This window comes from Nomascus leucogenys, chromosome 22a (genome assembly GCF_006542625.1).
Source record: "Nomascus leucogenys isolate Asia chromosome 22a, Asia_NLE_v1, whole genome shotgun sequence".
Taxonomy (NCBI): Eukaryota; Metazoa; Chordata; class Mammalia; order Primates; family Hylobatidae; genus Nomascus; species Nomascus leucogenys.
Genome location: NC_044402.1, coordinates 118910630 through 118932054, shown reverse-complemented (window position 1 = coordinate 118932054; position 21425 = coordinate 118910630). Strand labels below are relative to the sequence as shown.

General features: G+C 43.7%; 1 protein-coding gene across 1 annotated transcript in view; it reads right to left on the bottom strand.

Annotated features, from left to right (window-relative positions):
* ARPC2 (actin related protein 2/3 complex subunit 2) overlaps window positions 1–21425 on the bottom strand; it is a 36655-nt gene that overhangs the window by 4171 nt on the left and 11059 nt on the right. Inside the window, exons 4-10 of the mRNA XM_030803030.1 lie at window positions 20736–20848; window positions 15175–15220; window positions 10768–10954; window positions 10136–10229; window positions 4056–4182; window positions 703–803; window positions 250–350 (exon numbers count right to left, since the gene is read on the bottom strand). Coding sequence (XP_030658890.1) covers window positions 250–350; window positions 703–803; window positions 4056–4182; window positions 10136–10229; window positions 10768–10954; window positions 15175–15220; window positions 20736–20848 — 769 coding nt within the window. The remainder of the gene's footprint in view (window positions 1–249; window positions 351–702; window positions 804–4055; window positions 4183–10135; window positions 10230–10767; window positions 10955–15174; window positions 15221–20735; window positions 20849–21425) is intronic.

Sequence of the window (21425 nt, the reverse complement as noted above, 5' to 3'; positions counted from 1 at the left end):
CTTGGTAAACTTTGTTTATTTCCTAGCTGCCATTCTCATAGCTCACAAAGATACGGAAACAAGGAAACCCATCCTGGTCTGTACGGCAGTGAGAACCTGGAATCCCACCTTTGGTTTATCTACTTAGCCCTGCTGACCTCACACGTAGCCAGTGCCCAGACACATGGAGGACCAGGCCACCAGCGTGCACTGCTTCCTTCTCGGTGACTCAGGAGAGGAAGGTGGTCGCTGGGGTGCTGCCTAACTTACGTGATTGTTTTCATTTCTTTTTTCTCGGCATCTGGGCGTGCGCGGTTGAGCACCTTGAGGAAGTCAGACGTTTTCGCCCGCATACGTGTGTGAATATAGGCCTGGGAACAAACATAACAGGTACTGAAGCACAGTCATGGTCTAGAAAGACAGCTTTGCTTTCATCAGAGAGGTCATCAGGGGCGTTTGGGAACATACACCCTGGGACTGACCCAGGCCCTGCAGGGAAGCAGGAAGGTGAGCAATTCTGGAAACAAATATTCATCTCTGCTACGGGGAGGGGTGGGGGACAGTGGCTTGATGAGGAAAGACCATGGTTTCTTGAAGCCTCTAGAATTATCTACCTAAGAGTCAATATCCACAGCCTAGACGAATGGAATGACTTTTTGTCATGAGTTCTGGTGGAGGAAAAGACCCAGAGCATAGAGGCTGAGATGCTGGCACCCCCCTCACCTTAGAGCACTTGATGTGGTAGTGCAGGTAGTCCCGGAACGTGTGGATCAGGTTGATGGTGTTGTCTCGAGCACTGGCATTGGTGTGACGAGGGAACAGCACTGAAGGCGGAAGACACAAACAAGGCGTGAGGACACAACACGAATGCCAAAGGGTGGGGAAGAACAACAGCCTAGTGAACGTCACTCCCTATCTGCTTAAGTACACTCCACTTGTGTTCGTATTACCAGGCTTTGTCAGGGTTTTTTCTTGACATGGAAGTTAAACAGCATGGCCAGGAAAGGTGTCAACGAGCGTGAATGGAGGAGCCCATGAAGAAAAACAGGGCTTGACCCTAGGCCTTCATTCTACTCCTGAATTCTGCAGCTGTGCATTTTGAAACCTATTTTCAGTCTGCCACACATGTACTAGCTCTTGCCTCTATAGCTGGACACACTCCAGGATCACACTAACTGGCTATAACAGTTTACCTTAAGGAATCAGGATTAGGAAATGCAGCTGCCTGTCTTAGGTCCTTGGTGCTGAAATAGAGTAAACCTTCCCAGAAAACAGATGCCAGAGAATTTCCCATATTCTCACTGTGAAAACAGACAATAAGGTATAAGGACCTGAACCCTCATGATAGGCCAGGCAGGAGGAGCTGCTCTGACTGGGCCTGACTGAAGTCCACCCTGTGGCACCAGCCACCTAAAGACCTGTGTGAGGCCGGGCGTGGTGGCTCACGCCTGTAATCCCAGCACTTTGGGAGGCCGAGGCAGGCTGATCATCTGAGATCAGGAGTTTTGAGACCAGCCTGGCCAACATGGTGAAACCCCATTTCTACTAAAAATATAAAAATTAGCCACACGATGGCCTGTGTCTGTAATCTCAGCTACTTACGAGGCTGAGGCAGGAGAATCGCTTAAACCCGGGAGGTGGAGGTTGCAGTGAGCCAAGATGGTGCCACTGCACTCCAGCCTGAGCGACAGAGAAAGACTCCATCTCAAAAAAAGACCTGTGTGCTCATCACAAAGTCCTTTGCACTACAGCAGGCCTGCATGCCCCTCTTGCCCTGGTTTTCTGGAATCGTCTTTATCTGCTGCACCTCCTCTACTCACTATCTGCACAACTCCATCAGTTGTCTGAAGTTTTTGTTGAAAAGGAATGCCTCCTAAGGAAGTGTGGAATTTCTGTGTCAGTGTGCCCCGGCCTGAAAGTAAATGAACACCACAATAGAAGACAACTACATTTCAAAGAATCTAAGGTGCTTATGACTATAAGTCTGCCATAATTTTATGTACCACAAGAGAAAAATGCTGCCAATTAAACTGTGACATGCCATGAATTGTAAGATGCATCCCAGCTTCAAAGACAAAAACGTGAAAAAAATGGTATAGCTGGCTGGGCGCGGTGGCACACGCCTGTAATCCCAGCACTTTGGGAGGCTGAAGTGAGTGGATCACTTGAGGCCAGGAGTTGAGATCAGCCTGGCCAACATGGAAACTGTTTCTTTTGTTTTTTTCAGACGGAGTCTTGCTCTGTCGCCCAGGCTGGAGTGCAGTGGCGTGATCTCGGCTCACTGCAAGCTCCGCCTCCCGGGTTCATGCCATTCTCCCGCCTCAGCCTCCCGAGTAGCTGGGACTACAGGCACCCACTACCACGCCCGGCTAAGTTTTTGTATTTTTAGTAGAGATGGGGTTTCACTGTGTTAGCCAGGATGGTCTCGATCTCCTGACCTCGTGATCCGCCCGCCTCCGCCTCCCAAAGTGCTAGGATTACAGGCGTGAGCCACCGCGCCTGGCCGGAAACACGTTTCTACTAAAAACACAAAAATTAGCCGGGTGTGGTGGCACATGCTTGTGGTCCCAGCTACTCGGGAAGCTGAGGCACGAGAATTGTTTGAGCCTGGGAAGCAGAGGTTGCAGTGAGCCGAGATCACACCACTGCACTCCAGCCTGGGTGACAGAGAGAAAGAAAAAAGAAAAAAGTGTATAGTTTAGATTTAATGAAATTTGGTAAATCAACAGATTCATCACCAATAAACAGGTTCACCTTTACCACTGAGGTGAATTAAATTACATTTCACAAAGGAGACATTCCAGTGGCATTGGGTGCAGTGTCAACAAGCTGTTAATTCCAAACTGTAAGTTATCATAATCAGCCAGTGCATGAGGCTGGAGCAACTGAAGGAAGACCTGAATTTATTCCATGAAAAAGTGGAGTAAGTGGATCATGGCTGGAGCTTGGGCTTAATAAGCAAAAAACCAAGAATTGCCAAATGACAGAGAACCCCCATCTAGCTGCTTAGGTGGTTCTCTTCTTAACTCCTTTTTTTGGTGAGACAGGGTCTCACTCTGCCACCCAGCCTGGAGTGTAGTGGTGCCATCACAGCTCACTGTAGCCTCAACCTCCTGGGTTCAAGTGATCCTCCCACCTCAGCCTCTCAAGTAGCTATGACTACAGTCATGCACCACCATGCCTAGCTATCTTTTTTTTGAGACAGTCTCCCAGGCTGGAGCGCAGCAGGACGATCTCGGCTTGCTGCAACCTCCACCTCCCAGGTTTAAGCAATTCTCATGCCTCGCCTGGCCGAGTACCTGGGACTATAGGCACATGCCACCATGTCCAATTAATTTTTGTATTTTTAGTAGAGATGTGGTTTCACCATGTTGGCCAGGTTGGTCTCGAACTCCTGACCTCAAGTGATCTGCTCGCCTTGGCCTCTTAAAGTGCTGGGATTACAGGTGTGAGCCACTGCGCCTGGTCCCTGGCTTTTTGTAGAGATGAGGTTGCACCATGTTATCCAGGCTGGTCCCAAACTCCTGGACTCAAGTGACCCACCAACTTCGGACTCCCAAAGTGCTGGGATTACAGGCATAAGCCACTGTGCCCAGCCTAACCTTAACTCTTTTCTTTTTTCTTCTTGAGACAAGGTCTCACTCTGTCATCCAGGCTGGAGTGCAATGGTGTGATCTCAGCTCATTGCAACCTCCGCCTCCTGGGTTCAAGGGATTCTTGTGCCTCAGCCTCCCGAGTAGCCGGGATTACAGGCGCAGACCACCACGCCCAGCTAATTTTTTTGTATTTTTTTGGTAGAGACGGAGTGTTTCACCACGTTGGCCAGGCTGGTCTTGAACTCCTGACCTCAGGTGATCTGCCCGTGTTGGCCTCCCACAGTGCTAGGATTACAGGCGTGAGACACCACACCCAGCCTCAACTCTACATCCCTCCTTTACTGCAATGGCAACAGGAACAACTTGGTATGCCTGCATTTGCCTACCTTAAAATGTTAACCAAGGTTCTGTGCAGATTTAGGTATTCTGCTGTGTGAACTCATTAAAGCCGCACGAAAGCAGCAAGTATACCCTGCTCACCAAAGGTAATGTAGCCAATGTTGTCACCCACAGCGGCGTCCGTGTCTTTCAGCTCCAGAGGAGGTTCCCTGTGGCTAAAGAGGACCTGTGGGGCTGTGTGGCTGGCTCTGCGTCCTTCTTTGAACTCCTGCCAAGACAAAGCAAAAGCAACCAGAAGAGAAGTGGGTATAAGATGAGTGGCAACTCAAGCTATGGGGTTTGTTCTATGTGGTTTGACCTTTGTAGCCCTCCAGACCAGCAGGAGGTTAAAAATAAACTACACCAAACCTGAAATATTACAAGTGCTAGCTGCTACCACTACACTTCAGATTCAAACGGGAGAGACTGCAAAGTACTTAATAAGTCAGATCTTCAAAATGTGATGAAAAGTAGTGATAATCCTTTTCCCTTGCACCATCATAGGTGATAAACTACCATACTTTCTCTGGGCTCTGGGACTTTGCATGAGTCTTTTTTCACTGAGGATCTTGTTGCTATTTAGAATTCATCAATAAAATCTTTAGAGCAAACTTAAGCTCTTCTTGGGGACAGAAGACAATGGAATGAAAGAAGCTGAGTTGTCTTGGTGCTCATAAAGGAAGCCCTTCCTTCTATGTTCCAATCTCCAAACCTGAAGCTTCTACAGTCCATACATTCCTATGTAAATAGACAAGTAATACAAGGCTTCCCTCTCTCAGCCAGATCTGCAAGAACAGAAGTAGATTTTCTAGCAATGCCAGTAAAACTGGATGATCCAAAATCATCAAGTGGGCCTTCCAAGATGATAGATAGCAGGAGGATGCAGCCAAGGACTCTCCAAGGTCTCTTGTTTTAGGAGTTCTGAAGGCATGGTTACACAGCCATGTGGCCTGCAGTGCCCTTCTACTGCTGCTCAAATACCGCCTCCTAATACCATCTCCAACAAACCCAGGCAGGTACTGCTTTCTTGCTGGAGCTGCCATGTCTGTTCTACAAACCTCTACTAGGACATTGTACTATTCATTAATGCATCTGGCTCCCTTACCAGGTTATGAGTTCAAATCAAAGATCCTGCTTAATTTATCTTTGTAATTTATTCTTCTGTCTTTCAAAGAGGCTATGCAGCACATGCCTTGCTGAGAGAAAGCAAGTGCTTCTACCCTAGCTGGTTTAGTGTCATCACACTGTACAGGAATAGGCAAGGGCTGTTTCCAGTTGCAGGCAGGAAGAATACACACTGATTAGCAAGCCCTCTTGCCAATTAGTGGCAAAAGAAAGATGATGGCTGAGGAGCATTGGGGCCCAGCCTGGGACCTCACCTATTTCACAAACCGCCTCTCATGCTAACACTACCAAGCTTTAAGTAGGGAAAGAAATGACCATAAGCTGGGTTAAGTTAGTCCCCTTTTGAACAGATTTTGTTTCCCGAAGGAAAAACATCTGCAAAGGAAGGGAAGGAGTCAAGATTATCCCAAATGGAAATTTCTAGAGCAAAGCTTCTAAAATCGCCCTTCTCTAGAAAACATTTTTTATTCTACAAAGGGGTTAAGAAGCCTTTTAACTTCTACTGGTTTTACTTTTCAGTCTTAAGGAATTAAACGGAACAGATATGTAACTGTTGGCATTTTCTTGTGTTTGTTAAGTGTCTCCAAGGCTCCAATTCACAGGTACATGTGGTATTCACAATGAGATGGGGTATTTATAAACCAGTGGTGACTTATTAGCATTCATTAGTTTTGTATATGGAAAATAACATATTTAAGACTCGGTCAACGACACGTTTCTGGCTTGGGCCTATTCTTTCTTTCTTTTTTGAGACAGGGTCTCACTCTGTCACCTAGGCTGGAGTGCAGTGGCGTGATCTTGGCTCACTGCAACCTCCACCTCCCAGGTTCAAGTGATTTTCATGTCTCAGCCTCACGAGTAGCTGAGATTACAGGCGTGTGCCACCATTCCCGGCTAATTTTTGGCCTTTAAAGTAGAAACAGGGTTTCACCATGTTGGCCAGGCTGGTCTCAAACTGGCCTCTAGTGATCCACCTGCCCAGGCCTCCCAAAGTGCTGGGATTACAGGCGTGAGCCACTGTGCCTGACTGGGACTATTCTTTGCTTCTTTGATGTCTTTGCTTCTCCTCGGTTCTCTCTCCTAAATAAAACTTAAACAAACAAACACACCCAAACAGCCCTCCATCTTCATTGGCATCTTTGTTATACGTAATCCAGCAATATTGCCTTTTTACTCTCCTTCTGGCAAGGATGTCTTTTGAGCATTAGACTATTTCTCTCTTCCAAAGTACTATTTATCATAGGAAGTTCGGAATAAATCCAAATATATACAAGGAATTTAGCATATGATAAAGGTAGCATCTTAAATTAGGGGTGTAAAAAAGGAAATAATTGCTACTGGGGCCACTGGATAGCCACTTAGAAAAAAAGATCATTCTTTCATACCATATACCAAGAGGAGCTCTCAACAAATAAGAAAAAATCATGTATAAAATATGTAACTGTAAAAATACTCAGAAAATAACATAGGTAAATTTCTTTATAACCTTTGAGTAGGGAAGGGCTTTCTACCTGTAACTCAAAATCTAGAAGCCATAAAAGGCAAGATTGATTAATTTGATTATGTAAAAACAAACTTCCACATGCGGGAAAAAACCCCACAAAACACGGTCCAATGACAAACTGGAGAAAATATTTCAACTCTTAATCACAGATGAAAGGCTACTCTCCCTAGTATGTAAAGAAATTGAGAAGCTCAATGACCCTACAGAATAATGGGTAAAGGACATAAAGAGACACTTCATAAGAAAATCAAATGATCTGTAACATAAGAAAAGATGTTCTGACCTCAGAACATCTTTTTATGTCATCATAAGTGGACACAGATACCACCTTTAACCTATCAGATCAGGAGAAATCCAAAGTTTACAACATACTCTGGGAAAACAGGCACTCCTCTCCATCACTGGTAGACGATAAAATGCTACTACCCTGATGGAGAAGAGTTTGGCAATATCTACCAAAATTACTGACTTGGACTCATCGTTCCCAGTTCAGGAAAATATCCTACAAACATACCCACACATGCAAATAGGCAGAAAGGGCCCTCAAAATACATCTTTACAACTGCCTAAGAGGCAGATGCTTGTGTCTCTGTCCCTGAACATATAAAAACCAGTGGTTTCCACTTAACTTTTCCTGGTTATTTAGTTACTAACTTGACTTTAAAATCTTATAATATGAAAAGAATTCTAGTTCACCATAAGCTAATCTCCAAAAGCATAATTACTGGTCCTACTGCTTTTCATGGAATAAGTGTTGAAATGATGGCTTGTGTCAGACATTCTCCAGTACTCAGCTGATATGCCCATACCATTAGCAGTAAGACATCCGTAAGAGTGGAGGAATACATTTCCTGTCTTTTTCTGAGAGGCAGAAAGCATCCCTCAGAGCCTGCTTGCCAAATGACAAAAGCAAGACTTGAATTCTGATCAGGCTAGATGTGCATGCTGGAAGTGAAAGGCCACAAAGGCTGGCAACAAGTAGACTAGTGACCACGAGGAACTTCAAACAGTGTTCTCAGGGTACAACTTTCTGTGCCAGGTGTCCCTCATTCTTTTTCCTAGAAATTTACAATTCCAGGCCTAGGAAAAAGTTCTGTTTATTTTTTGGGAAACTCCAGCAAAAGTCCAGTTTTCCACTGTCATTTCCAACAAATTACCTCAGCCTCTGAATCTGGAAAGGGTGGCAGGGCAGATGACTTCCCGAGTCTAGCACTGCACCAGGCCAGTTACTATCCAGAGATCCTGTTAGTGCCAAAATGCAAAAGAGGCTTTGTCTTTCCTTTTAGGTAAGTGCCCTACCACAGGTACCCTGAAGGAGGCATTTAAATTCATATGCCAAAAAAGAATACACAAAATTCTCCTAAGGAACAAATCTCTGGTACACTCTCCAAGATAACATCTGTTTAAAGTATAAAAATAAGTTGTTTCCTGCAATAAAATGGAATAAGATTGGTAAAAAACCAGCCAAATCTAAATATATACTTCAGAGCTTTTAAAGTTAGTTTTGTTACTCTGGATTTAGCCCAATTTCTGAGCTACTGCATTTAATTCCCCTGTCAATTCTGCATAAAAACACATGAAATGCCTATCTAGAGGCTTACTTTTAGGACCCAAGAGATACATGTATATTTATATATTCTTTCATCAAGTTCAGCACTAGCAAATGCTGAAGTGTCAATATTCCAATTTTTCTGTATAGTGACTCCCAAACTAGAGTTTCTGATTAATTAGCCAAAATACAAAAGCCACTAGGGACGGAGCAATTGAGAATATCACTTTTGAAGATTTCCCTAGCCACTTAGAAGGCTATGCAAAGTATCTTTACCGTTAAGCACAGCTGTCTTTCAACTCTATTTGGCAAAAAGATTCTGCTTCAGAATTTAAAAACCCTTACCACCCTGCCAAGGAACAGAATGAAGGTAGTAACGTTTTCAAAAAATTTTACCATTGTACTAGATTTTGAATGCTGAGCCATCTCAGAAGAAACCAACCTGAATGTCACTTGACCAATGAACTCTCATGTCCATCCTAGAGCCAGCAACTAACTGGCCAGCAGACTGGTACACAACGACCTGAATGCAACTACACCAAAAATCCAATTACAAAATGCCCTGCTAACTCTCAGGACTCTCTTTTTTTTTCTGAGTCGGAGTTTCGTTCTTTTTGCCCAGGCTGCAGTGCAATGGCGCGATCTTGGCTCACTGCAACCTCCGCCTCCCGGGTTCAAGCAATTCTCCTGCCTCAGCCTCCCAAGTAGCTGGGATTACAGGTGCCTGTCACCACACTCGGCTAATTTTTTGTATTTTTTTAGTAGAGACGGGGTTTCACCATGTTGGCCAGGATGGTCTCGACCTCTTGACCTCGTGATCCGCCCACCTCGGCCTCCCACAGTGCTGGGATTACAGGCGTCAACCACCGCGCCTGGCCTCTCATGACTCTTCTTAAGATGAGCTTCTTGTGAGGGAAGTACTCTATGGTGACCCATCCAAACTCAGGCTCAGTCTGTCAGTTCAACAACTCTACCTGTTAATGCGTTATCTACTACCAAATAATTGGCTATACAGTCCATTCTGAAAAGACCTTAGGACCAAACCAAGAGCAGACCTTACTAGAAATCTGAGGAAACACAAGAGGTTAGGGTTAGGAAACCTGACAAAGTTTTAAGTCAAAGACTCCACAGTAGGAAGGATACATAATATCCATTCATAGTTACAATGTTTAATTCTCAACTCACCCTTTAGTTCCGTCCTGCAAAACTAGAACCACTGAGAAAAAAAATATCAGGCTGGGCACAGTGGCTCATGCCTGCAATCCCAGCACTTTGGGAGGCTGAGGTGGGCGGATCATGAGGTCAGGAGATTGAGACCATCCTGGCCAACATGGTGAAACCTCATCTCTACTAAAAATACAAAAATTAGCTGGGCGTGGTGGCGCGTGCCTGTAATCCCAGCTACTCAGGAGGCTGAGGCAGGAGAATCACTTGAACCCAGGAAGCAGAGGTTGCAGTGAGCTGAGATCGTGCTACTACACTCCAGCCTGGCGACAGAGCGAGACTCCACCTCAAAACAACAACAGCAGCAGCAACAAAAAACATTCACTAAGTTTTGTGGGAGTTGTCTATTAAATCTTCAACAAATTCTAACGTCAAGGCTGGGCGTGGTGGCTCATGCCTGTAATCCCAGCACTTTGGGAGCCCGAGACGGGCATCACCTGAGGTAGGCAGTTTGAGACCAGCCTGACCAACATGGAGAAACCCCGTCTCTATTAAAAATACAAAATTAGCTGGGTGTGGTGGCGCATGCCTATAATCCCAGCTACTTGGGAGGTTGAGGCAGGAGAGTCGCTTGAATCCGAGAGGTGGAGGTTGCGGTGAGCCGAGATCGCGCCATTGCACTCCAGCCAGGGCAACAAGAGCAAGACTCCGTCTCGAAAAAAAAAAAAAAATTCTACCATCAGTAGAGCTGCTAGATCTCTTTCCTACACTCATTGTATGTTTGGGTGCAAAGGTATAAGTTGCCATGCATGGTTTTCCCCCAAGATGTCTGCTCCATACCTGCATGAACACCTTTCCAATGACCACATCGTCGTCATCCTTAAACACTGTGCTGAAGACTACTGTGACTCTGTCCTTTTTAGACTCAACATACCTGAGGGGAACAAAATCCATGAAGATAAGTATAGAATCAGAATGGGGTTTTGTTAATAACTTGATCTACAAGTGCATCAGAAGGCTAAAGTCATAAATCTCTTAAATCATAATATAAAGGTGTGCCAAATGAGATATTTATGGTCAACAAAGTCAGTGCACAAAATGAATGCCCTAAGAGAGGCAGCAGATGGAAATTATCAGAAGTAGATTTTATTGACTTGTAAATATAACATGGAACCTATGGTCACCCTGCCTGCTCATTATCCAGGCTATACTCTTAAACATGACTCAGAACAGTGGTGCCTTAAAGGAAAGCATTGGATTCTCTTTCCACCATCTGTCAGCAATCAGTATCTGGACAGTAGGAGGAGTGGCTGATTTCTGCCCTATCATCTACTTCCTGGCTTAAGACATTTTATGAGAAAAACATTTTCACGCAATACAGCTGAAAGTCTGACCAAGCCGTATTTCTTTCAGTAAGTGCCATGGTGATGTGGCAGCCATATCCAGGCTTCAGGACCAAATTCTATACTCACATGGTCTCATCATCCCTATAATGGATAACTGCCCTGTTCTCTCCTTCCTTGCCCTCTTCTTGGAATTGGAAGTATTTTTCAAAGACAGAGGCAAAACAATTTCGCTTCAACATGCCAGCTTGATGCACAATGGAATCCTTGGATGCCGGAAGATTTTCAAGGTCGTATAGCAAAGAGACATTGTATCCTGGAGGGAGAAAAAAAACAGGAAACAAAAAACCACCCAGCAGTTACATTAAAAAAAAAAAAAAAAAAAAGCAGCATACTATCTCTACCAAGTAAACAGAGACTAGAGGCAATTAAAAAAATTTTTTTTCAGGTTCTATTGACATTTTACTTTGTCTCATTGTCTGTATTTTTAACCTGGGTAGAATATAGTCTATTTCCATCTACCTCACAGGGCAAAATGAGGTGAAATAAAATCTTAATTTTTATAAGATTCTTGTAAATATATATAATTAATGTTAATCAAAAATTTGAATCAGTATCAAAGATGACTAATTACAAATATGTAATGGGAGAAAGTCAGAACCTGGGAACTCTGATTGGAAATGTACCCTTCCAGACACAGTTGTAAAGGAGCCACATATATTTCTCTGATAGTTTAATGTGCCAAGTATCACTACGGCCAGCAAATGGGTGGCTTTGTGATAATAAGATAAACCCTTCTACGTGCCACTGCAAACTCTTTATGAGGAGGCATGGTAGAAAAACCAACTATCTGTTCATATATATACCTCCCCAATAGCTTTTATTGGTATACATTGTAAAATTTTTAAAACATTTTACTTCATTTGATCTCCATAACCATGCTGTGAAGTCTGCAGGCTAGATAAGGTTACTGTTTTACAGAGGGAAAAGGAGATTCAAAGAAGTGATGTGACTTGCCAAATGCAGCATGACACATAAGTGTAGGGCACTCTATTTTGAGTCGAACAGAACTGGGTCCAAATCCTAGTCTTGTCATTTTGTGACCTTAAAAAAACTGCTGGGTGTGGTGGCTTACACCTGTAATCCCAGCATTTTGGGAGGCTGAGGTGGGCAGATCACCTGAGGTCAGGAGTTTGAGAGCAGTCTGGCCAACATGGCAAAACCCTGTCTCTACTAAAAACACAAAAATTAGCCAGGCGTGGTGGTGGGCGCCTGTAATCCTAGCTACTTGGGAGGCTGAGGCAGGAGAATCACTTGAACCCAGGAGGTGGAGGTTGCAGTGAGCTGAGATTGCACCACTGCACAACAGAGCGGGACTCCAACTCCAAAAAAAAAAAATTGCCTGACCTGTTAATTCCCTCATCTGTTAAAAAAAAAAGCGGGGGAGGGGTAGGGTGGGCTGGGCACAGTGGCTCAAGCCTGTATTCCCAGCACTTTGGGAGGCCAAGGTGGGTGTATCACCTGAGGTCAGGAGTTCGAGACCTGCCTGGCCAATATGGCAAAACCCCGTCTCTACTAAAAATACAAAATTAGCTGGGTGTGGTGGTGCACGCCTGTGGTCCCAGGTACTCTGGAGGCTGAGGCAGGAGAATTGCTTGAACCTGGGAGGTGGAGGTTGTAATGAGCTGAGATCGCGCTACTGCACTCCAGCCTGAGCAACAAGAGTGAAATTCTGTCTCAAAAAAAAAAAAAAAAAGATAAAAAAAAGAAAAAGAAAAAGGAGCCGGGGAGGGGGTGTGGAGATAGGGGAGACTGTTGTGAGCATTAAAAGAATGTACAATACTTAAAGTATGTGGAACATGACAGGTCATCAATACGGGTGCAGGACATGGACTGAAACCGTTGGATGACCTGCGTCTTTACAGCATGTTCACTATGAATTCCCAGAAGCCGGCTGGAACACTTGATTATAGAATCAAATGATTAATAAGTGTCAAACGGCCTAGAGATGTTTTTGCAAGAATATTTGTGTAACACTGAGGATCATTTTGTATTCTAGGCAACTGACGGGAATAACTTCACCAGAACTGTATGGCTTTCACACTTCCAAGTATCTGAAACCTCATTACTATTTCATTTTTTCCCAAAAGCATTCCTGAGATCTGTATTATTATTATTTTTTTTTTTTGAGATGGAGTTTTGCTCTTATTGCCCAGGCTGGAGTGCAATGGCACGATCTTGGCTCACCACGACATCTGCCTCCCAGGTTCAAGCGATTCTCCTGCCTCAGCCTCCTAAGCAGTTGGGATTACAGGCATGCGCCACTATGCCTGGCTAATTTTGTACTTTTAGTAGAGACGGGGCTTCTCCATGTTAGTCAGGCTGGTCTTGAACTCCTGACTGCAGGTGATCCACCCGCCCTGGCCTCCGATAGTGCTGGGATTACAGGCGTGAGCCACCACGCCCGGCTGAGGTCTGTATTTTTTGTTGAGCATGGGCTCTTCGGCAGGATGGGCTAAATCTTTGCTCTAGATAATGCTTAGCACATTTTTGGCACTCCAGTATTAAATATCAATCATCATTCCATTTTGGGTACTTGAAAACCAAATAGGCACACAGCTTACGAGGTTAGATTAAAAAAGATTTAGAGCTGAGGTTTGCTAGTTTTAGGAAGCCAAATAAAAGCAAATAAAACTATAGCTAAGGTAAAGTCTGTCTTTAAGTAAGGCTTCTAACATGATGAACAGAATATACTGAGGATGAAGAGAAGTAAAAATCTAGTATGACTTGCTGAGTTTTCCAAACGTGCCTAGGTAAACCCATTAAAAAAGAAGAGGAGAGATTCTACTGTCTTTTTTTTGAGACTGAATCTTGCTCTGTCGCCCAGGCTGGAGGTCAGTGGCGCAATCTCGGCCTCCTGGGTTCAAGCGATTCTCGTGCTTCAGCCACCTGAGTACCTGGTATTACAGGTGGCTGCCACCATGCCTGGCTAATTTCTGTATTTTTTGTAGAGACAGGTGTCTCATTATGTTGCCCAGGCTGGTCCTGAACTCCTGGGCTCAAGCAATTCACTCACCTTGGCCTCCCGAAAGTGCTGGGATTACAGGTGTGAGCCACTGCACCTGGTTGAGACACTACTTTCACACACTTTTACATTTCACACTTGTATGAAGATAGGGTCTGCAATCTGGCAATGTCTATGATTTAGTGGGAGGTAGAAGGAGGCCCAGGGACAGAAATATAAACTTTCCATGTCAGGATGTTGGCTGTGACAAGCATGCCCAAGACTTTGGACATGATTTTTCTGTTCTAGATCTGTTTCTTTCTTTTAACACCTTGATTTCGCCAAAAGCCTACAGTGTTATCTTGGCTTTTATTTCTGTGACACATTCATCCCGCCAATTTGGAGATTAAAAAAAAAAATGGTGCTGGGTATGGTGGCTCATGCCTGTAATCCCAACTCTCTGGGAGGCGGAGGCTGAGGTGGGTAGATTGCTTGAGGCTAGGAGTTTGAGACCTCCTTACTCTGTTTTGGCAGTCTGGGCAGCAGACAGTGAGACTCTGTTTCTACAAAATACTAAAAAAATTAGTTGGGTATGGTGGCATGTGCCTGTAGGTTCCAGCTACTGGAGAGGCTAAAGCAGGAGGATTGCTTGAGCCCAGGATTTGGAGGAGGCTGCAGTGAGCTATGACTGTACCACTGCATTCCAGCCTGGGCAACAGAATGAGACTGTCTGAAAAAATACGTGAGGTGATGAAATAAGCTAGCACAAGTAACTGCTGTTAAGAGTGACAGAGAACTTCCTTCTTAGAAGACTTTTCTAATCAAGGTACCAAAGTTGTAATAGTTGAGTAAAAAATATTATGTTCCAATAGTCTTACTACCTGGTTCTCACTTTGGGGTCCTGCTAAATGCCTCAGAATCTGAGACATGCCACTGAATCACAGGGTAAAAAGGCTGTTCAGTTTTTCCACTTTAAACCTCCTTTAAAGCAGTATAACATAGCTGTTCTATTGAAGGATGACACGGTGCCTTTCAATTCCTCTGGCCATGAATGTTGAGACAACCTATTAGAAGACTGGATTAAGAAAGGGTCTGATTTTTATTACTTGAAATCACAAGAATAGTGTGGTGAATATTCCTCTTCTTTCTCCAAATATGTAGTGTGCAGAAAAAGGTTACTAAGGGCTGAGGGCGGGAATCAATGTTTGCTCATTCTTTTCAAAGCCATTTTAATTACCATGAACAAACAAATGTGGCCCTCTGGCTGAAAGATTAAGTAAGAGTCATGTGGCCCCATCGAGTAAATGTTAAAAATGCCATACATCAATTTTGTACCCCTACTGTGTTCCATATTGGATAAAGCAAAGCCCCTTAAAAGCTATCTTTATGGAGGCAGTTGAAAATTAGGAATGGGCTCATGCAGAAATATTTGTAATAATATTTAAATGAAATCCTTTGGGTAAAAAAAGCATAACATAAAAAGGACACCTCTCTTCCCATGTCATTCCATAGTTGCTCACATGACTACATACCTGATTCTGGATTTACCAAGAAACTCCCGTACACCCTCTTTAATAACTAGAAAATAAAAACAAAACAAAACCAAATACGTTAATTCAAAGGCCATGATAATTTCATTATTTTTTAAGTACTGCACTTGCCAAGCTCTTCCTAAGTTGGCATTCTTCCTAACTTTCATTTGGTGGATGGGAAAGTAGAGACAGAGGGGAAGTGGATTTAGTCACCAAACAAGTCACAAAACTGAGATGAGAATCTTTTTTTGCCCAGGCCAGGGTGCAATGACGCGATCTCAGCTCACCACAACCTCCGCCTCCCAGGTTCAAGTGATTCTCCTGCCCGAGCCTCCCAAGTAGCTGGGATCACAGGCATGTGCCACCATGCCCGGCTAATTTTTTTCTGTATTTTTAGTTGAGACAGGGTTTCTCCATGTTGGTCAGGCTGGTCTTGAACTCCTGACCTCAGATGATCTGCCCACCTTGTCCTCCCAAAGTGCTGGGATTATAGGCATGAGCCACTGTGCCTGGCCGAGAATCTTTAATCAAAGCTCATCCTTTTTTAGGACTTGATTACACCCTTAATATGTTCTCTGTTCTCCAGATCCTACATTGTACTTAATCATGTTTTGTTTTCAAGAGAGCAAAAGGATGCCAAATGTCAAGTGAGAGAACAGATTGTTAGTTACCAACCTAAGTACAGGCTGAGCCACTAACCCAGGTGAATAAAGAGAAAAAACCAGGACTCTTGGGAACTGATCTGTTTGTCTGCTGATCTTGTATGCTTTAAAATTACTCAGTGCATAGCCAGCTCTTAAGGCAAAGGACAGTCAATAATGAAATCTTAGCTAGCTATTAATACTGGTGTCCAGAAGGTTGTATACTCTACATGTCTTTTCCCCCAAACCAGAACCTACTGCTGGCTACTTTCCAGGTTTTTGAATTAAATGAAAACAAAAACAAAAAAACCCAAAAAACCAAGAACCCCTTTTATACCTTCTGCTATGGTTTGAATGTCCTTTCGCAAACTCATGTTAAAATTTATTATTATTATTATTATTTTTGAGACGGAGTCTTACTCTGTTGTCCAGGCTGGAATGCAGTGGTACAATCTCAGCCCACTGCAACCTCTATCTCCTGGGTTCAAGCGATTCTCCTGCCTCAGCCTCCTGAGTAGCTAGGACTACAGGCATGCACCACCATGCCTGGCTAATTTTTCCACACCCAGCCAAAATTTACAATTATTATTATTATTATTGTTTCGGAAGCAGGGTCTTACTCTGTAGTCCAGGCTACAGTGCACTGATACAATGGCTCACTGCAGCCTTCAACTTCTGGGCTCAAGTGATCCTTCTACCTTGGCCTCCCAAAGTACTGGGATTACAGGAGTGAGCCACCATGCCTGGCCACATGTTGAAATTTAATTGCCACTGTGACGGTAACAGGTGATTAGGCCATGAGGACTCTGCCTTTATGAATGGATTCATGTTGTTATAGGGGAAGTTGGTTTGTTATCCACAAGAGGGGCTGTTAAAAAAGTGAGTCTGGGCCAGGTATGGTGGCTCATGCCTGTAATCCCAGCACGTTGGGAGGCTGAGGTGGGCGGATCACGAGGTCAGGAGATTGAGACCATCCTGGCTAACACAGTGAAACCTCATATCTACTAAAAATACAAAAACAAAAAAATTAGCTGGGCATGGTGGCGGCCGCCTGTAGTCCCAGCTACTCGGGAGGCTGAGGCAGGAGAATGGCGTGAACCCAGGAGGCAGAGCTTGCAGTGAGGTGAGATCGCACCACTGCACTCCAGCTGGGCGCGCTCCAGCCTGGGTGACAGAGCGAGACTCCGTCTCAAAAAAAAAAAAAAAAAAAAAAAAAAAAAAAAAAAAAAAAAAAAAAAAAAAAAAAAAAAAGTGAGTCTGGCCCTCTCTTGCCCTTCTGCCTTTTGCTACAGAATGACTGGAAAGGGCACAAAGGCCCTTGCCAGATGCTGGTGCCACGCTCTTGGACTTCCCAGTCCCCAGAACGTGAGTCAAATAAACATTATTCAGTCTGTGGTATTCTGTTATAGCAATAAAAAACAGACTGAGACTCCCTATTTTTTTCTCTGTCACTGTGACTGCTTCACCTGGTGGAAACTGCTTCCAGAATGACATGGCTTAAGAAACAAACATTTTATTTTAATTAATTCATTTTTTTTGAGATGGAGTCTCACTCTGTCACCCAGGCTGGAGTGCAGTGGCGTGATCTCGGCTCATTGCAACCTCCACCTCCTGGGTTCAAGCAATTCTCCTGCCTCAGCCTCCCTGGTAGCTGGGATTACAGGTGTCCACCACCACATCCAGATAATTTTTATATTTTTTAGTAGAGATGGGGTTTCACCATGTTGCCCAGGTTGGGCTCGAACTCCTGACCTCAAGCAATCCACCTGTCTTGGCCTCCCAAAGTGCTGGGATTACAGGCATGAGCCACTGTGCCCGGCCTACTTATTTATTTATATACAAAGACAGGGTCTCACTACGTTGCCCAGGCTGGGCTTGAACTCTTGACCTCAAGCGATGCTCCTGCCTTGGCCTCCAAAAGTGCTGGGATTACAGGAATGAGCCCCTGCGCCTGGCTGAACAATAATTTCTTATTATTCCACGTATTTTTAAACCATTTTCCTATAGCTGGAAGAAACTTTCAACCGGCAAGACTACATTTTTTCACACAAGGGCAAAAGATAAATAATGCCACATGTAGTTCCTATTTGGTGATCGCACAGCCACTGTGAGGTATCTCTTCTACCGACGAGGAACTGAGAGGAGGGGCTCAAGGTCACGAGAGTTTGTTGGTGGCACAGAGAGACTTGACCTTCAGGTGTCTGATATACCACTTCTTTTAAAAAAGTAACATGTATATCCCAAGAATTTGAAACAGCATGCGACCTCTGAGCTACAAGTCTGTGTTGCACATACTATTGGTATTTGGAGGAAGGGGAAATCAGATGTGGTGGGAATTTAGTTTAAATCCCTAAGTCCCTAAGATTTAGTTTAATTTCAAGCTTACTAAGTTAATATTCTGAGATCTAAGAGGTACTGAGAGCCAAATTTATATCATGTTCAACTGCTTTGCTCCCTCCCTTTGGTAAAACCAGCCAACACTTCCTTGTTACTTCACTTGCACTTTTAACCATGTTTCACTTTTCATTTTGCACCCCCTCTCCCAATATGACACCAGGAGATGGGTGGAGGCAACCTATCACTCATCACCATTACCTTCTTACTGTAGCAGCAGAGGCATTCCGCCTTTAAAAATGGCCTGTGACAAAGTAATAACCTTCCTGTGGTTATCATGGGTTGGTCACTGTTTAACCAACCCAGGGAGCCATTTACTGTGCACTCTGCTCCAACACTATGAATGTTACTTACTCCACCCACTTGAGTGGGTGGGGTTGGTTCTTTGACCCTTGTGGTAGCTACAAGAATAGCAATGTGTTCTGGAGCTCCATTGTAAGAAAAGCACAGAATGGAAAGGAGATTTAAGAAATCTAGCTTAACTCTTTCTTTCCAGGATTATTATTATTGCATTTAGATCTTTTCCTTTTTTTGAGCTGGAATCTCACTATGTTGTCCAGGCTGGACTTGAACTCCTGGGCTCCAGCAACCCTCCCCACTTGAACCCCTCAAGCAGCTGGCACTACAGGTGTGTGCCACTGTGCAGGCTTGCACCTAGTGAAGACTGTCTAGGGGAGAATGGTTACACAATTTAAAAAAGTCTGTTCAAATATTTTAACACTTCTTTTCAGGTAGTTATAGCTAATCCAAAGCAGGGATGCAGCTGGACGTGGTGGCTCACATCTATAATCCCAGCACTTTGGGAGGCCCAGGAAGGAGGATTGCTTGAGCCCAGGAGTTCGAGACTAGCCTGGGCAACACAGTGAAACCTCCTCTCTATAAAAAACAAACAAACAAAAAATAAGCCAGGTGTGGTGGCACGTGCCTGTAGTCCCAGACACTCAGGAGGCTGAGGTCAGAGGACCGCTTGAGCCTGGGAAGTTGAGGGTGCAGTAGCTGTGACTGTGCCACTGCACTCCAGCCTAGGTGACAGAACAAGACCTTGTCAAAAAAAAAAAAAAAAAAAAGAAAAGAAAAGAAAAGAAAAGGCTGGGCATGGTGGCTCACACCTGCAATCTTAGCACTGTGGGAGGTTGAGGCAGGCAGATCACCTGAGGTCAGAAGTTTGAGAGCAGTCTGGCCAACGTGGTAAAACACCATCTCTATGAAAAAATACAAAAAATTAGCCAGGTGTAGTGGTGCGTGCCTGTAATCCCAGCTACTCAGGAGGCTGAGGCAGATGAACTGCTTGAACCCAGGAGGTGGAGGTTGCAGTGAGCTGAGATGGCGCCACTGCAGTCCAGCCTGGGCAACAGAGTGAGACTCCATCTCAAAAAAAAAAAAAAAAAAAAAAAAAAAAAAGGCAGCATGGCTTTAACAGCCATTTGTTTTCTTTCACTCTTTATCTGGTAAAGAAGTGTCAGCCACTATCTTTTACAAAAACAATTCTTCATAAGCTTTATAAAAGCACTAGGTCTTCTTTCTGAAGCTTTTCTTTTTCCAGTAAACTAACCTGGATTCCAAATCCTCTAAATATTTCTTCTTTCTTTGAACTTATGAGAAAATCAATTGCATCTGAATAACTAAGGGAAGTAACCGATGGCTCTTGGTATTAAGACTAATTTTAGTTTTTATGCTAAAAAATTAAACAAGCTTTTGACCATATTCCTTTACAAATCATCTTTTATTATATAAGTTTTAAGTAATTCAAAAGCTACCACTTTTCAGAAAGAAAACAGCTATGGTTATATCTTCATTTAACAGATTAAGGAGAACCTAGTTTGTTAAAACTAAGAAATTTGAAAACTGATTCAGGAACTGAGTCATATTTCCTGCTTTGAGACCCAACCACAACGTGCACAAACTGGTGTAATAGCATTTTCTTTCTTCCATAAATGGCTCTCCCTAGAGCAAATACAGTTCAACAGGAACCAAACCTGCCACTTAACTATTTAAAGAAGCCAGTGAACAAGGCATGGCCACCAAAGTTTCATAATGTCTGGACATCTTTCTTATTTCCCCTATGGCAGTTATAAAGAAGAGATATTTAAAGAGGGTAGCTTTAAAGAGCTTTAATTAAAAATTTCAAAAGACAGCTATTTGTGCCTAAGCCTCCAGAATGAGAACCTGAGACTATACAATTTAAACAAGCTAGAAGTTATCTATCTGCCTTGATAATATTACAAAAATAGAAGAGAACCTAATTCTTGCAACAGCTATTTTTGTACTGATCAAGGGAAAGTATTCTTTGCTATGTTTTTGGAGAATTAAAGCTGTTTTTGTTTCCATTGTTTTAAAGCAAGCAAGCAAAGAGTCAAAACCTTTTCTAGGAAACACAATTCATTATAGGAATCAAGTCAAGAGCCCCTAGTTAGGTGAGCAAGTAGTCATGCGGGGGTGATTTAGTGCCATGATCTTCCATGAATGGCAAACTGCCAATGAAAGGTGAGGAAACAAGAGTCCTAAGGAAAATGATGTGGATCTTACCTCATCAGCACCATGTGCCTGAAGTTCCTTGTAGAATTTCAAAGAAATACTGACCATCACTTTTGTTTTGTCTCCATTAGGATTTGAAATATGATAGAGGACCCCATCGAAATCTGTGAGGAAAGCAAATAAGATTGCGTAACAATTTGGGAAGGGGAAATAATTTCTCCAAGCGCCTACCTTGCTGTAGGCCACAAGGAAGACCCCTTATAAGGAGGCATATAAGTAAAATGAAATTTATTTTAAATCCATGTGACAAATCAGCAGAAACACTGGGATAGAATTGCTGAGTACTCGTCTCTTTGCTCTTTCTTAAAATTACAAAGCTATTCTTTCCTTAATCACAGCTTGGTGCTGAAATAATTGGATTTTACATGTATATAAGCAGAATGAACAGTACAATGAACTCTCATCTGCATCATGAGGCTTCAACATTTTTTTTTTTTTTTTGAGATAGAGTCTTACTCTGTCACCCAGGCTGGAGTGCAATGGTGTGGTCTCGGCTCACTGCAACCTCTGCCTCCCGGGTTCAAGAGATTCTCCTGCCTCAGCCTCCCGAGTAGCTGGGACTACAGGCATGTGCCACCACACCCAGCTAATTTTTGTATTTTTAGTACAGACGGGGTTTCACTATGTTGGCCAGGCTGGTCTCGATCTCCTGACCTCATGATCCGCCCACCTCAGCCTCCC